At 50.4% G+C, this 14,304-nt stretch overlaps 1 protein-coding gene across 3 annotated transcripts; it reads left to right on the top strand.

Annotated features, from left to right (window-relative positions):
* Positions 1,808-5,966, top strand: LOC8061222. Of its 3 annotated transcripts, none has more exons than XR_002446934.1 (3): positions 1,808-3,742; positions 4,962-5,032; positions 5,542-5,966. XR_002446934.1 is itself a non-coding variant. In XM_002443080.2 (2 exons), exon 1 carries the CDS (start codon positions 2,040-2,042, stop codon positions 3,711-3,713), a length of 1,674 nt encoding a protein of 557 aa, XP_002443125.1. In that variant the 5' UTR covers positions 1,810-2,039; the 3' UTR covers positions 3,714-3,742; positions 5,542-5,966. The 3 variants fall into 3 exon arrangements, 1 of the variants encoding a protein (XP_002443125.1); XR_002446933.1 differs by having other exon boundaries at positions 4,493-5,032; XM_002443080.2 differs by lacking the exon at positions 4,962-5,032 and having other exon boundaries at positions 1,810-3,742.

Genomic DNA, 14,304 nt, shown 5'->3' with positions numbered 1-14,304 from the left:
CAGAGCTCCCCCGATTAACATCAAACATGGCGAGACCAGCTCGAGCACACAAAATTTCTAGAGAAACCACAACCTCGGATCTACCTGCTGCGGAGGCGTCAGGGGCATCGGCTGAGCTGCCTTGGCGCCCGCACTCGTCAGCCCCGAACTCCTCCACCTCTAGCTTGACCGCCACCGCCACCGCGCAACGTGTAGGAGCCATGGCCGGCGCGGCTCGGTCTTCCTGAGCTCAGCAGATGCACCATTGAGGTCGTTGAGATCGATCACTGGAACCCTAACCAACCCTAGCGCCAACTGGTCCCGATCACTGTGACGGGTGAATCGAATCTGGCGGGCGGGTGAGGCGAGCGGGCAAGGTGAGGCAGGGCGAATCGAATGGTTCGATGGTGGAGTGCAAAGGTAGGCAGACGAGGCTTCAATGGGGATGACAGCTGTCGACGAAAGCTAGTCGGCAGTCTACCTTGGGGTATACCCACGGTAGTAGTTTATCGGTAGACGGTGCGCAAACTACGAACTCGATGGTGACGCAAGACACGGACAAGCTTTTTATCCAGGTTCGGCCGCCGAGTTGGCGTAATACCTACGTCCTGCGTCTGGTTGTATTGATTTGTGCTGAGAGAATATGATGTCCTAGGGGGGTCCCTTGCCCCTCCTTATATAGTCTGGAGGGCAGGGTTACAGATCTAGAAACTAATCCTAGTCGGTTACAATCGCCATAGATAATTCGATATCAATTCCTATTCTAACCGACTAGAATCCTGCTTGATCTCCACGTCTTGTTTCCTTGTGCGAAACTCCGAGCTGTCGGATCAAGCCTTGAACTCGTCTCGTAGTGGGCCAAGCTTCCTGGCTAAAGTCTATCCGTAAGGGTATAGGGGTTTATACCCCCACAACAGCCTGCTGCTTGGCCTTTCGAGAAGAAGAAGTGTCCAGAAATAGACGCGGTGCGCACGAGAAGGCGGCACTGGTGGATGACTTGTGGGGTCGAATTCCCTTGGCCCCATCCGTCGGCAACAGGTGGTGGTGGCTGCCCCCACCACTGGGAGTGGATAAAGTGGTGGCGATTGTTGGATTGGATCCAGGCACGCGCGTGGCTGTCAGTCAGCAGCACAGTGACAATACTTAGACTTGTTTAGGCCTGGCCTTGTTTAGTTTAAAAAAAATTGTAAAATTTTTTAAATTTCTTATCATATTGAATCTTGCGACACATGTATAAAGTATTAAATATAGGTAAAAGAAATAACTAATTGCACAGTTTGTCCATAATTTTCAAGACCAATCTTTTAAACTTAATTAGTCCATGATTGGATAATATTTATCAAATACAAACGAAAGTGATACAATGTCCATTTTGCAAAATTTCTTGGAACTAAACAATTCTGAAAAAAATTACAAATTTTTCAGATTCCCCATCACATCGAATCATGCATAAAGCATTAATAAAAAAGTAACTAATTGCATAGTTTGTCTGTAATTTATGAAATGAATCTTTTGAGTCTAATTAATCCAGATAATATTTGCCAAATAAAAATAATAATGCTATAGTAGCGAAATCTTTTTTTTTATTTAACAAGGCCTTAGAGAAGAGGATATTAAGATATAATTCTTAAGAAAGAAAATGTTTACCTTAGGGAATGGTTGTCTCTGCCTACCATATGAGAAGGTCAAGGCCACCACTGCTAAATATAGACAATAAGACGGATAAAAGTTACAAAATCGACAATAACTCCGTTGCAACGCACGGGTATTTTTGCTAGTAATATCCTATGCGTCTAAATATTGGATGTGACGAGAAATCTTGAAAAAATTTGGTTTTTAGTGGAAATCAAAAAGGCCCTGGCTTCGTTCCCCACTCCCGAGATCTGCTTGCCGCTCACGTCTCCGGCGATCGCCGTAGGCCACGGGTGTTACACTTCGGCAAGATCGAGATGGATTAATCGGTGGCCGGCGGAATTCACAATGGTGAGAGCGTGGAGACGCGGGCTCAAGCCGCTGCGGCCAGCGACGCCAAGTGCGCGGGTGAAGGGCTACGACCCTCGATGGCCGGATCCGACCTCGCCCCTTCCGCCTTCGCCTCCGCCTCCTGCCCATCATCGGCGAGGTCGCGGGAGAGGCGTGCCGACGCCCCGCGGCCGGATCCGGCCTCATCGCTGGGGCCTCGTCCTCCTGTGCCTCGGCGAGCACGCAGGGGAGGCGCACTGATGATGCGCTGCGGCCAGATGTGGCCTCGCTTCCTCCGCCTTCATCGACTGTCCATCGGCAAGAGAGCGAGGAAGGGGCGCCGACCAGCCGCGGCCCGATCCGGGCTCGACGGCTCACCCTCCGCCCCATGCCCATCGGCGAGCGGGCCTCGACGACAACGCGCCAGAAGAACACCGACCGCTACTGCAGCCGTCGACTGGTCGCTCCTGCCGGAGGAGCTTCTTCTCGTCATCATGGGGCACCTCGAGGTCATTGACCTCGTCCGCTCCGGCGCCGCTTGCTCCTCCTGGCACCCCGCGTTCACGGCCTTCCGCCGCCTCCGCATCCCTTCCCCGAAGCAGGCCCCCTGTGCACTCTACACCGCCCGCGACGAGGACCCCGACATCGCAGTGCTCTGCGCCCCTTGCAGACCGACCTCCATCGGTGCTTCCAGATCCAGATTGCCCTCCATCCGTACTGCCCTCCCGGGCCTTCCGCTCAGCCGCCGGACTTTCGTCGGCTCGGCGTATGGGTGGCTCGTCACCGCAGACGAGGATTCCAACCTCCACGTCGTCAATCTCCTCATCGGTGCCCAGGTCGCGCTCCCGCCCCTCGCCAGCCTCTACAACGTCGAGAGCCTAACGGACGAGGGTGGCGACCTAACATACCGGGTCTTCGTGAACCGGGAAGCTGATGAGGAGCCCACCGACAACCTCACCGCCCTCGCCGCGCGTGAGATCATGTACTTTCGTGCCGTCCTGTTGTGCTCACCTTCAGCCGGGGCCGAATGCATCGTGCTCCTCATTCACTGGCCCGAAGGTGAGCTCTCGTTTGCCAGGCTTGGCGATGAGTCCTGGATGCCGGTCTCTGCCATGGGCCACGGCCCCCTTGAGCGTAGCGGTTACCATGATGCTGTTTACAACTCTGACAATGGCCTGTTCTATGTTCTGCGCTTTGACGGCGCTATCTACACCTTGGACCTCAATGGGCATTCACCATCAGCTAGCAGGATCATGCGTTCAGCAATGCCGATATACCATCCTGGCCGCACCCATGATCTCATAACAATGTACCTTGTTAAGACGCCATCAGGCGACCTCCTGCAGGTGTTCAGGTGGATAGAAATGAGCCTGTACCCATTCCGCCATCCGCCATACACTGATGACAATGAGTTCTACAGCATTTATGCACAGATTGAGTCATTTGATGTGCAGGTCTTTAAGGTTGATCTCCATGGACAAAAACTGGACCATATCACCACCTTGGGAGATCACTCATTATTTCTTGGATACAATAATTCCATGTGCATTTCAACAAAGGACTTGCCAATGTTGGAGCCCAACCTTTTCTATCTGATGGACAATTGCAAACATGTATATAAGGCAACAGAAAGTTTCCGAGACATGGGTTTTTACAAAATCGGAGAAATTCCCATATACAATGGAGGTCCAAGGACGCCCAATCATGGATGTTTTCCCTTTGCTTCGAAGCCTTTCCCAGTCCCAATTTGGATTACACCATCTGTTTACTAGGTTCATGATGTTGTGTCTAACATCAGAAGGTAACCGTCCAGTCTGATCCCTGTTATGTCAAATAGAGCTTATTGGCAGTAGTTAGTTTGTTAGCGTGTCTTTCATTTTTATTTTCATTGTGTTCTGGTTAGAGGCTTTAACGATTCAAACAGCATGCTAGGGCAAACTCAATGCTTGCATTTTGTTAGTGTGGGGGCTTGTAGTGTGTCGGGCGTGGCATGGCCAGGTTGAGGGATTTTAGATACATAGATTATATCTAGATGCGCAGCAAAATGTATGTACTTAAAAAAGCCAGAACAACTTACAATTTGGAACAAAGGGACTACTTAATTGTGGAGTTTGGAAAGAGCTTTGTGGGGAAAAATCATGTTCCGTTCTAATTATAGGTCACTTTAGCTTTGTTCTAAGTCAAATTTCTCTAATTTTGATCCATTTTTATAAGAAAGAAACTGCACCACTTCTACAACAGCAAATTAGTTTCATCAAATTCTTCAAGAAATGTTTTGATAGTGTACTTATTTGAATTCATGTATGTTAATATATTTTTTCTAAAAACTTGATCAAAGTTATAGATTTTTTACTTAGAATAAAGGTAAAGTGAACTGTAATTTTGAAATTTAAAATGAAGGATTATTACTTTAGTTGGTACATATCACTCGAGACTTATTCAGCTGCAAACTTGGATCTTCTCTATGTTTCCAACTCTGGATAGCCAAGCTTTGCTTTCTGCTGATCATTATAAAATCTTTGAATCATATTACAGCCAGGTTTTGTTATAGGTTGAAACGCGTTGATAAACTCCTTATTCAGATCTTCAGCTTTCCTCACCTCCAAGCACAATTTTAGCAGTTTGACTGCAGAAAAAAGTGTATACCTGCAGGAGCTGTAGTAAAGAACATCAACCAGGAAAGAACGCTATATGGAGAAATATGATGTAGTTATACATGAGCTTCATTATTTAATTTCCTGAATGCAACTAGCCTTTGTCTGCAAAACAACCAATCAATCATACCCTCATGCTGCCAGATCTTCAGTTGAGAACCGATAAACTATGCAAAATAAAGAGACCATTGAAAATTAGAAGTCAATATCAGCTGGTTTCCTTTTGCCAATGAACCCGCTAACAGAACCAATTGGATCAAACGGGTATTTTTTACCAAAATGCAGCAATTATTTTTAAATTACTGTTCACAGACAGATATGCATTCCAGACAAGCAGCAGGTTCTGACATAGGAATAGCTGAATAGGATCAGGGGAAATGCTACATCAGATTGCACTTGCAAATACGGAAATACTACAGAAATGAACATGTTGTCAGGTAGAATAATGCTTTGTAATTGTATTGCACGTGTTTCCTAGTTCAATGTTAAAATTCAGAAAAGTTTCTTTTGTCCATCTTGTGTGGCAAATATGAACACTGCACATGCTGCTCACTTGTCATATAAATTTTGTTAGAGTTGACATATAACTACTGACACGAATTTGAAATCGCTTCACCTGTATTATTGCAATATTGCTCTCACCTTATATTTTGATCTATAATTCAAAGGTACCAAGAATGCCTGCATCACTGCATGTGTATGAACCATTTGTGTCTTGACCTCCTCTCTCTTGCATGTGGCGTGGTCTCTTCTAGCTGTTTCTAGTTTCTTTGATTCACATAGCAATCTGATGTAAAGAAATTAGAAAGTGAAGTATGTACGTATTAAATATTACTAGCTTCTTTAGAAAGCAAAGGTTTCAGGTGTAAAATAACTACTACAGTCGACAGTCTACATTATTGATGTGCTTCTAGCATTTTATTGATTCTGCTGTACCTCTTTTCAGCAAAGATCTTGTATATGGACAGCCTTTTCTGGAGCAATTAAACTGAATGGAGGAGACACTTGGGAAAGTAGAAAGAGCTGGAGACCTAGCGAGAGCTAGCAGATATGTTGGAAATCAGCATCAGTACTAGTGGTTTTGCTGTTAGCGCAGGGTGTAGTCTGTTTCTGCTTTGTTTTTTTGTTCTGACCCCTGTGTGTGAGGTCTGGCGTTGTATCACTGTTTGGTAGTAATCTCTCTGCTTCTCTTCTGATTGCAGGCGCCTGTGCCTTGCAGTTGGTTAGGTTGTAGTTGCTGTAAGGTGCTGGTTCGTGGTTGGATCTTTGTTAGCTGGTAACCCCAGCAAAATGTTATATACTTTCAGTATAAACAGGGCCAAGCCTTTGGTCTAATCAAACCGAAGGAGGTTCAATATTGCTTTCAACATACATCCCACGGCTTCAAAGCTGAAACCACTAAATTCTTTACACGTGTACCATGAGAACTTGTGCATGAATTGACACCAGAGTTAGAAACTAAGTTTTGAAGGTAGCTCGAAATCCATTGAAGGTTACAAATTTTCCCTATCTTGTTGAATTTGGAGGAAATACTCCAATCAACATATTTCTGTGTGCCTTGCTGAGATCCAAACTTGCAGTTGCAGCAATAATGTTAAAAAAATCACATAAGTTTTTTTTCCCTCAAACATGGAGGAGTTGGTATTTGTATAAAGAAGAAAAAAGAAGGGAGAAGAACCCCTACAACACACGTAAGTTTGATTACATGCCAAGATAGCAAATAAGGGCATGTTTGTGAGGGTGGCCCGGGTGGGCTTTGCGCCCGTGGGCTGCAAGTGCGCGTGTTTGCGCACTTGGCCCAGGTTGCAGCCCGGCTCTGGGTGGCCAAAACCCCCCTCTCCGCCTAGCTCCCGAGCGACGCCGCTAGGGTTCGTTTCCCTGGAGCTCGGCTACGCGCGGCGCTCGCTTGGCGATTTTGGGCGCTTATGGCGGGGCTCGGGGTGGCCGCGGCGGGCTCACGCGGGAAGATGAAACATCCTGGCGCCATTTCACACCCTCCCCAACCCTCCTCTATAAGTAGACCCACAGCGGTCTCACTCCGTTCCTTCTCCTCTCCCAGCTCAATCGACTTCTTCCTCGTGTGTCGACGAAAGCTGGTCGGCAGTCTACCTTGGGGTATACCCACGGTAGTAGTTTATCGGTAGACGGTGCGCAAACTACGAACTCGATGGTGACGCAAGACACGGACAAGCTTTTTATCCAGGTTCGGCCGCCAAGTTGGCGTAATACCTACGTCCTGCGTCTGATTGTATTGGATTGTGCTGAGAGAATTATATGTCCTAGGGGGGTCCCTTGCCCCTCCTTATATAGTCCGGAGGGCAGGGTTACAGATCTGGAAACTAATCTTAGTCGGTTACAATTGCCATAGATAGTTCGATATCAATTCCTATTCTAACCGACTAGAATCTTGCTTGATCTCCACGTCTTGTTTCCTTGCGCGAAACTCCGAGCTGTCGGATCAAGCCTTGAACTTGTCTCGTAATGGGCCAAGCCTCCTGGCCCAAGCCTAGCCGTAAGGGTATAGGGGTTTATACCCCCACAGCTAGTCCCCGAGCACCATGTATTGTGAAGTAACACACCGTCTTGAGCTTCTTCGACCAACGAAACTTGACGTCTTCAATCGGCGTGAAAATTACCGGACAATTGCGACGATATTTTGACCAAATCCGACATCATCATCGAAGAAGCCAATTGTTCGAAGAATGCATGGTGCTCTTGAGAAAAAATATTCCTTTTCCGGTGAAGTGTGCCCACTTTACTTTCCTAAAAAGTATGGACTCTCAAAAAAGTAAGCATATTCACCGCTAGGTGAAGTGTGCCCACTTAGTCCCCGAGCCTGGTAGTAGGTGACATAGGCACGTGGTGCCAGGGTCAAAAGAAAATTCCTCAAAGCAGTTTTAAGTCTGAGATGCATCGCCAAATGCATCGTACCGATGTAGTCCCCGAGCTTGCTGGAAGGCGAAGTATGAACCTTGTAGCAAGGTCTAAAAAATTAAAATTATCCAGTCCCCGAGCATCTCATGCTCATTTACCATCGAATAGAATTATCAGTTTAACTAGCTGGTCAATCAGTCCCCGGGTGTACAATACTGGGAGATCAAGACAACCCGTAAATTCCTGCACTAATAGACTAGGCGACCAGTCTCCGAGCGTCAAGCGCTCGGTGGTCGGTGCAATCCCAACAAATTTGACGACCAGTCCCCGAGCATCAAGTGCTCGGTAGTCGGTACATTCCTTGAAGTTCCGAATTGATAGACTGGTCGACCAGTCCCCGAGCGTCAAGTGCTCGGTGGTCGGTACAGTCCTTGAATTTCCGAGTTGGTAAACTGGGCGACCAGTCCCTGAGCATCAAGTGCTCGGTGGTCGGTGCAGTCCTTGGATTGTTTATTTTGAAAAATTCTTACCACATAAATGATTGACGTGACGAGACCTCTTGTCGAGATGTCAGATGGTTGCGCGAAAAGTTGCGCCTGGTAACTGTGCAGCCGCCCTTTGCGCGGTTTGAGAAAAAGAAACCATCAATTTGTATGAAAACTCCGCCACATTAATTGTCGATAATCATTGAAAACCGAAGCGCCGCGTCCGCCGTTGGGCCCGCCCACTTCCCAAGAATGCGGGAAGTGGGAGGGGTGGAGTTGCAGTTTATAAAACCCCGACATTAACCCCGCATTGCTTACCCTGCCATCGCCTTCAATCTTTCTGTTCTCGCCTTCGTCAAACTCCTGCATTCTCCTAGCTCAAAACCGCTCCCGCATCTCCAATGGCAAAGAGCGACTCCAAGAAGAGGGCCGAGCTGATGGCCAAGGAGTGGAAGAAATCCCGCAGCACCGCCAAGTCCCTCGGTGACCTCGTCGATATGGGGCTACTGCACAGCCCGGAGCTTGGCGGCTGGAGGGCACCGGAAGGGGAGAGCTACCCCGACCCCCGCGCTGGTGAGATCGTCGTGTTCGAGGATTTCCTTAAGAGGGGTTTCGGGGTGCCTATTCATCCTTTTCTTCAGGGTCTTCTTTTGTATTATGAGATCGGGATTTGCAATCTGCACCCGAACTCAATCCTTCTTATTTCTACTTTTATCCATTTGTGCGAAGCCTATGTTGGCATAGAGCCGCACTTCGACCTCTTCCGCTATCTTTTTTGTTTAAGAAAGAAGGGAGCAGTTGGAGGCTCCAAGGTTGCAGGTGGAGTATACCTCAACCTTCGCGACGGGATGAAGAACCGCTACCTGCACTGTCCATGGAACACTTCCCTGTCCGAATGGTACAGGAAGTGGTTCTACATCAGGGAGGAACCGGGCAGCTCCACGTTCTGCGACGTGGGATACATCCCTGAGAAGAGGGTAAGCTGGACCGACCGCCCAGAGTTCGACGGTCAAGTGGCCATTGTTCGCCTAAACGGCCGTTTAGACCGTTTAAACGCCGTGTAAACGCTATATAATGGTACACCGTTTCCGTTTAATCATCTGTTTAGTCCGTTTAATTGACCGTTTAGCTCGTTTAATGGACTGTTTAGCCCGAATAATGGCTAAACGGCAGGTGGCCGACTGTTTACCGTTTAGTGTTTAGGAAAACATTGCAAGTGGCGGACCTCATGAAGCTGATCGACTGGTCGCGCTTGGACGGGCTTGGCGTGGTCGGCAACTTCATTTGTCGTCGGGTGATGCCCTGCCAGAAGAGGGTGCACTCGGCGTACGAGTACGCCGGAAGCCTGGACCCGACCAGGATGCGACCTGAAGTCTTGGAGAAGGCGGAGGTGCAGCAGCTGTTGAACGAGCTGTTCAACTTCGCGGACGGGGGCTTCGTCCGTGGTAGTGATCGGGTGCAAGCCTTCAAGTTGGGGCGACCAGCACCTAAGGTATCTTACTGATTATTTTTCCTTAGCATTCGTTATTGTCTGCTGCTGACTTATCTTTGTTACTTTTGCAGATCGGTGCGCGGTGTATGTGTCACTAGCACCCGGGATGGAGAATCCTGTAGGGGAGGATCCGCCAGAGGAGGACGCTGCTCGGTGTACTCGGTACACCAGCAGTGAGGAGGACCAGACCCGCCCCGTCCCGACCACCGAGGAGAGAGTGGCGGGGAAAAGGCCAATGGCGGCGGATCCTTCGCCTGCGGCGACGCTGCCAGCGGAGAGCAGCCAAGCACCGAAGCGCCGTCGGCTCGTCCGGATTACCGACGACGACGACGAGGAGGAGGAGGCCGCACCGTCGCTAGTCCGACGGCCTCGTAGCCGTGCGGACAGTGTGCCGGCCACTACTGATCGGGTGGCCAGCGACCCTCCTGCTCCGCGCGTTGTCGAGACGGGGGCGCAGGTGCCAACCGGCCGGGCCAGGAGGAGGTTCACCGCGATCCACCGTCGATCCGACCTGTAAGTGTTCGACTTACGTATTTTGGCGATTTTTTTTAAGATAGTACTTTGTTCTTTTAGCGCGGCGTCGGGTGTCAACCCCGACCACGCCACCGACCAGGGGGTGGTCGAGCCTGCTTGCGCTGCTGAAGACGCGGCGCCGCAGACCGCGGAGCAGCCTGCGGCTGCAGCCGTGCCTGAGAGCACCGAGGAGCTCCCGGCCGCGGCACAGACTACGGCGAGCAGCCCGACAAGTGTCGAGGAGGCTACGGGGATGCCTCCCCCGAGTAACGCCACAGAAGGGGAGGGCAGAGCCCCGACCCCTCCCCCCGTCGAAAGGAGGGAGGTCCCCACGCCGCCCCGGGCGGGAGCCACTTCGACTGCAGGCTCCCCGGGCCTGGTCCAGGGGGCGGTAATGCCTGCGACAACCACCGGGGGCGATGCAGCGGGCGAGGAAACCCAGGCGGCCTCCAACGACGAGGTGGAGGAGATTGAAGGACGTCCCCGTGATGGCCGCCAACACGTATATGTGTGGCGCCAACGCGGGGACCACTTTATCGGGCACGAGGAGCTCGCCGAGACAGAAGAGGCCGCCAGAGTGGAGCGCGCAGCCAAACGTCTCGTGGACGAAGTCAAGGTAAGTGATTCTTTGCACTGCTGGACATTTTGTGCGTTGTCTTCCTTGGTTGATATATATTCGTTTTGTAGGGCGCAATGAAAACGGCGAAGTACCGGAAACGGTGCTTCGACCAAATAGAAGGCATCGTGGCCGAGAACAAGGCCCTGGCCGCGAAGGTGGACCGGCTTCGGTTAGAAGTTGGAGAGAAAGTATCCGAGATGAGCGCTCAGGAAGAGCACCGTCTCGAGCTTACCCGACGCTTGGCCGATCAGTTTCGGCAGCGAGAAGGTTAGTCTCGCACTCCGAGGCGGCTGTTTGTAGCCGCGTTGGTTGACTCCGCTGACCAGAGGACTATTCATGTAGGTTTCGAGGAGGAGGTCACACGCCTTCGACAGGAGAAAGAGCAGCTCAGCCAAGAGCTTGCCAGTGCGCTGGAGGCCGGGCGCCGGACAGGAGAGGAGTTGGGTCGGAAGGATCGGGAGTTGTCTGGTAATACGCGCCGCCCCGTTATCTGCCGCTTATCGCCCTTTTTGATATGTTGAAAATAACATCTTTCTTGATTTGCAGTGCTCAAGGTGAACGCCAAGAAGCACCTAGACGAGCTGGTCAGGGACCGGGACTCCTGGAAGTTCAATTGTTGTAAGATCTGGAAAGGAGTATCCCCGGTCCTGGACTTGATCAGCCCCGAGCTCCTGGAGAGCCAGCCCCGCGCGCCGAGATTGACGCCAGTTGAAAAGGCACAACGGGCGTGGGACTGGCTTCAGCAGTTCGTGAAGGACACCGGGGAGTTTGCTGGCGCGCATATCCTTAGCATGGTGCGCGCCCACTACCCCCTAGTCGACTTGACCAGGCTGGAGAAGGGGTATCCCAAGGAGGTCGGCCCACAGGAGGCGGACGAGCTTCGGGGTGGTCTGCTGGACTTGTCATCGACGGTGATTGGCGACATCAATCTATGCGGAACGGCCACTCCCCCCGACCAGCCGGGTTCGGACAGGGAGCTGTCGGGCGCGTCTATCGCGGGAGATGGGCGGTCGACGCCTGCGGTCTCGACCAGCCAGGCGCCGGTGGCCCCGACCCCTTCGTCCGGGCAGCAAGGCCAGGCGGGTGATCAGCCCGAGCAGTAGCCAATAGGATAGTCTGTAGGAGTAGACTAGTGTCCGCCCGTCAGGGTGTTTATTGTAAACTTTGTATGTAAAGTTTGTAATAAAGTTTGCTTTTGTCATGACTATTATTTTGAGCGCTGTGAAGTTATCTGAGTGACGTGCCACTGTATTTGATTCATGGTCATTAAGATTTTCCATCGTAGAGGACATTGTTGTTCTTCGCCGAAGGCTCTGCGTGTAAACAAAGTATAGCCAAAAAAAAAGAAAAAACTTTTATTATTGCCAACTATAAGAGATTTACAAGCAAAAGTTACTGGAACTTATGGATAAAATCGGCGCAGTTTGTCTATGTGCCAAGAGTTAGGCACGCGTGTTCCGTCTGGATACGCCAATCTGTAGGATGTGGGTCGTGTGACTTCGGCGACCACAAAGGGTCCTTCCCAAGGAGTGGATAGCTTGTGCATTCCCTCTTGGCTTGTTTTCCACCTAAGTACCAGATCGCCGACCACGAAGGAACGGTCCTTGACGTTCCTGTTATGGTACCGCCTGACTGCCGCGAGATATTTTGCTGTTCGGAGACAAGAATTCAAACGCTTTTCCTCCATGCAGTTGATTTCGAGCTCTCTGGCGTTGTCGGCTGTTGACTGGTCGAAGTTTTCAATCCTAGGAGAACCGAAGGTTATGTCAGACGGCAAGACTGCCTCGGTGCCGTAAATCATGAAGTAGGGTGACACTCCCGTGTTCCGACTAGTCTGAGTTCGGAGGCCCCAGACCACAGCCGGTAACTCTTTCATCCATCGACCAGGTGCTCTGTCGTTCTCGGTGTACAACCTTTTCTTTAGGGCGTCAATGATCATTCCGTTCGCGCGCTCAACTTGACCATTGGCCCGTGGGTGAGCTACTGACACGTATTTTATGACTATGCCCCTGTCATCGCAGAAGTCCCAAAATGTGGTGCCAGTAAACTGAGTACCCAGGTCGGTGATTATGCTGTTCGGGACCTCGAATCTGTGTATGATTTGATTGAGGAATTCCACAGCCTTCTTGGAGGTCGCTTTTACCAGTGGCATGTATTCGATCCATTTTGAGAACTTGTCGATTAATACGAAGACGAACTTGAAGTTGCCAGGGGCCGGTTTAAATGGCCCGATCATGTCGAGTCCCTAGGAGACAAAAGGCCAGGATGACGGGATAGTTTGAATCTCGTGAGCAGGTTCGTGGGTCCTTTTAGCGAAGAACTGGCATCCCTCACAGTGTCGGACCAGTTTTTTGGCGTCGTTGACCGCGGTTGGCCAATAAAATCCTGCTCGGAAAGCTTTCCCGACCAGCGTTCTGGATGCAGCGTGGTTGCCGCAGGATCCGGCATGTATGTCGTCGAGGAGTTTGATGCCATCATCTTGAGATATGCACTTGAGTAGTACCTCGGAGCTTGCATTTTTTCGCATGAGTTTGCCGTCCACCAGTATGTAATTCTTTAATCGTCGAATGAGGCGTTCGTTCTCTGTTTTGTCCTGGAAACCCGTCCCATCCGATATATACTTGATGAACGGGGTACGCCAATCACGACCACTGGTTGTCGGAGTGGCGTCGTCTATGAGCATGGTTTCCGTGGGTTGCTTTTCGACCAGGCCAGAGCCCACGCTTGGCTCATGGATGTCCTGGACAAAAACACCCCGCGGGATCAGGGCCCGCGATGACCCTAACTTTGACAACGCATCTGCTGCTTGGTTCTTATCCCGGACCACGTGGATGTACTCTATGCCGTAGAAGTTGGTTTCCCATTTGTGAATTTCTTTGCAGTAGAGATCCATCTTCTCGTGGGTTGCGTCCCACTCCTTGTTGAGCTGGTTGATAACTAAAGCAGAGTCGCCATAGACATAGAGGCGTTTGACTCCTAACTCAACGGCTAGCCTTATGCCGTGCAGGCATGCTTCGTATTCGGCGACATTGTTTGATGCCGGAAAAAGGATCCTAAGGACGTAACACAATTTGTCCTTGTTAGGCGACACGAAGAGTATCCCAGCGCCGGCGCCATTGATGTTCAAGGACCCGTCAAAGAACATTGACCAGTGGTCGGAGACGTCGGGAACGGGAGGCTCGTTGAGATCCGTCCACTCAGCAATGAAATCGACCAGGGCCTGAGACTTGACTGTGGTGCGGCTCTGGAACTCCATGGAAAATGGGCATAATTCCATCGCTCATTTTACGATTCTACCGTTGGCGTCTTTATTGCGCAGAATGTCCCCAAGAGGGAAACTGGTGGTTACCAAGACTCGATGGCCGTCGAAGTAGTGCCTCAGCTTTCTTGACGTTATTAGAATAGCGTATATGAGCTTCTGTATTTGTGGATATCTGGCCTTGGACTCGTTTAGGACTTCGCTTATGAAGTAAACGGGTCTCTCGACCTTGTAGACGTGACCTGGCTCATCTCGCTCGACCACTATTGCCGTGGAAACAACTCTGTCGGTTGCAGCAATGTAAAGGAGTAGGTCTTCATTGGGCTGAGGCGCTGTAAGAACAGGCGGTGAAGTGAGGAAAGTCTTAAGGTGGGTGAACGCAGCGTCGGCTTCCTCTGTCCAAGAAAATTTTTCCGACGCCTTCAAGAGTTTGAAGAAAGGGAGGCCTTTTTCTCCTAGTCTTGAGA

Source organism: Sorghum bicolor, chromosome 8, assembly GCF_000003195.3.
Source record: "Sorghum bicolor cultivar BTx623 chromosome 8, Sorghum_bicolor_NCBIv3, whole genome shotgun sequence".
Taxonomy (NCBI): Eukaryota; Viridiplantae; Streptophyta; class Magnoliopsida; order Poales; family Poaceae; genus Sorghum; species Sorghum bicolor.
This window is presented reverse-complemented; position numbering and strand designations above follow the sequence as displayed.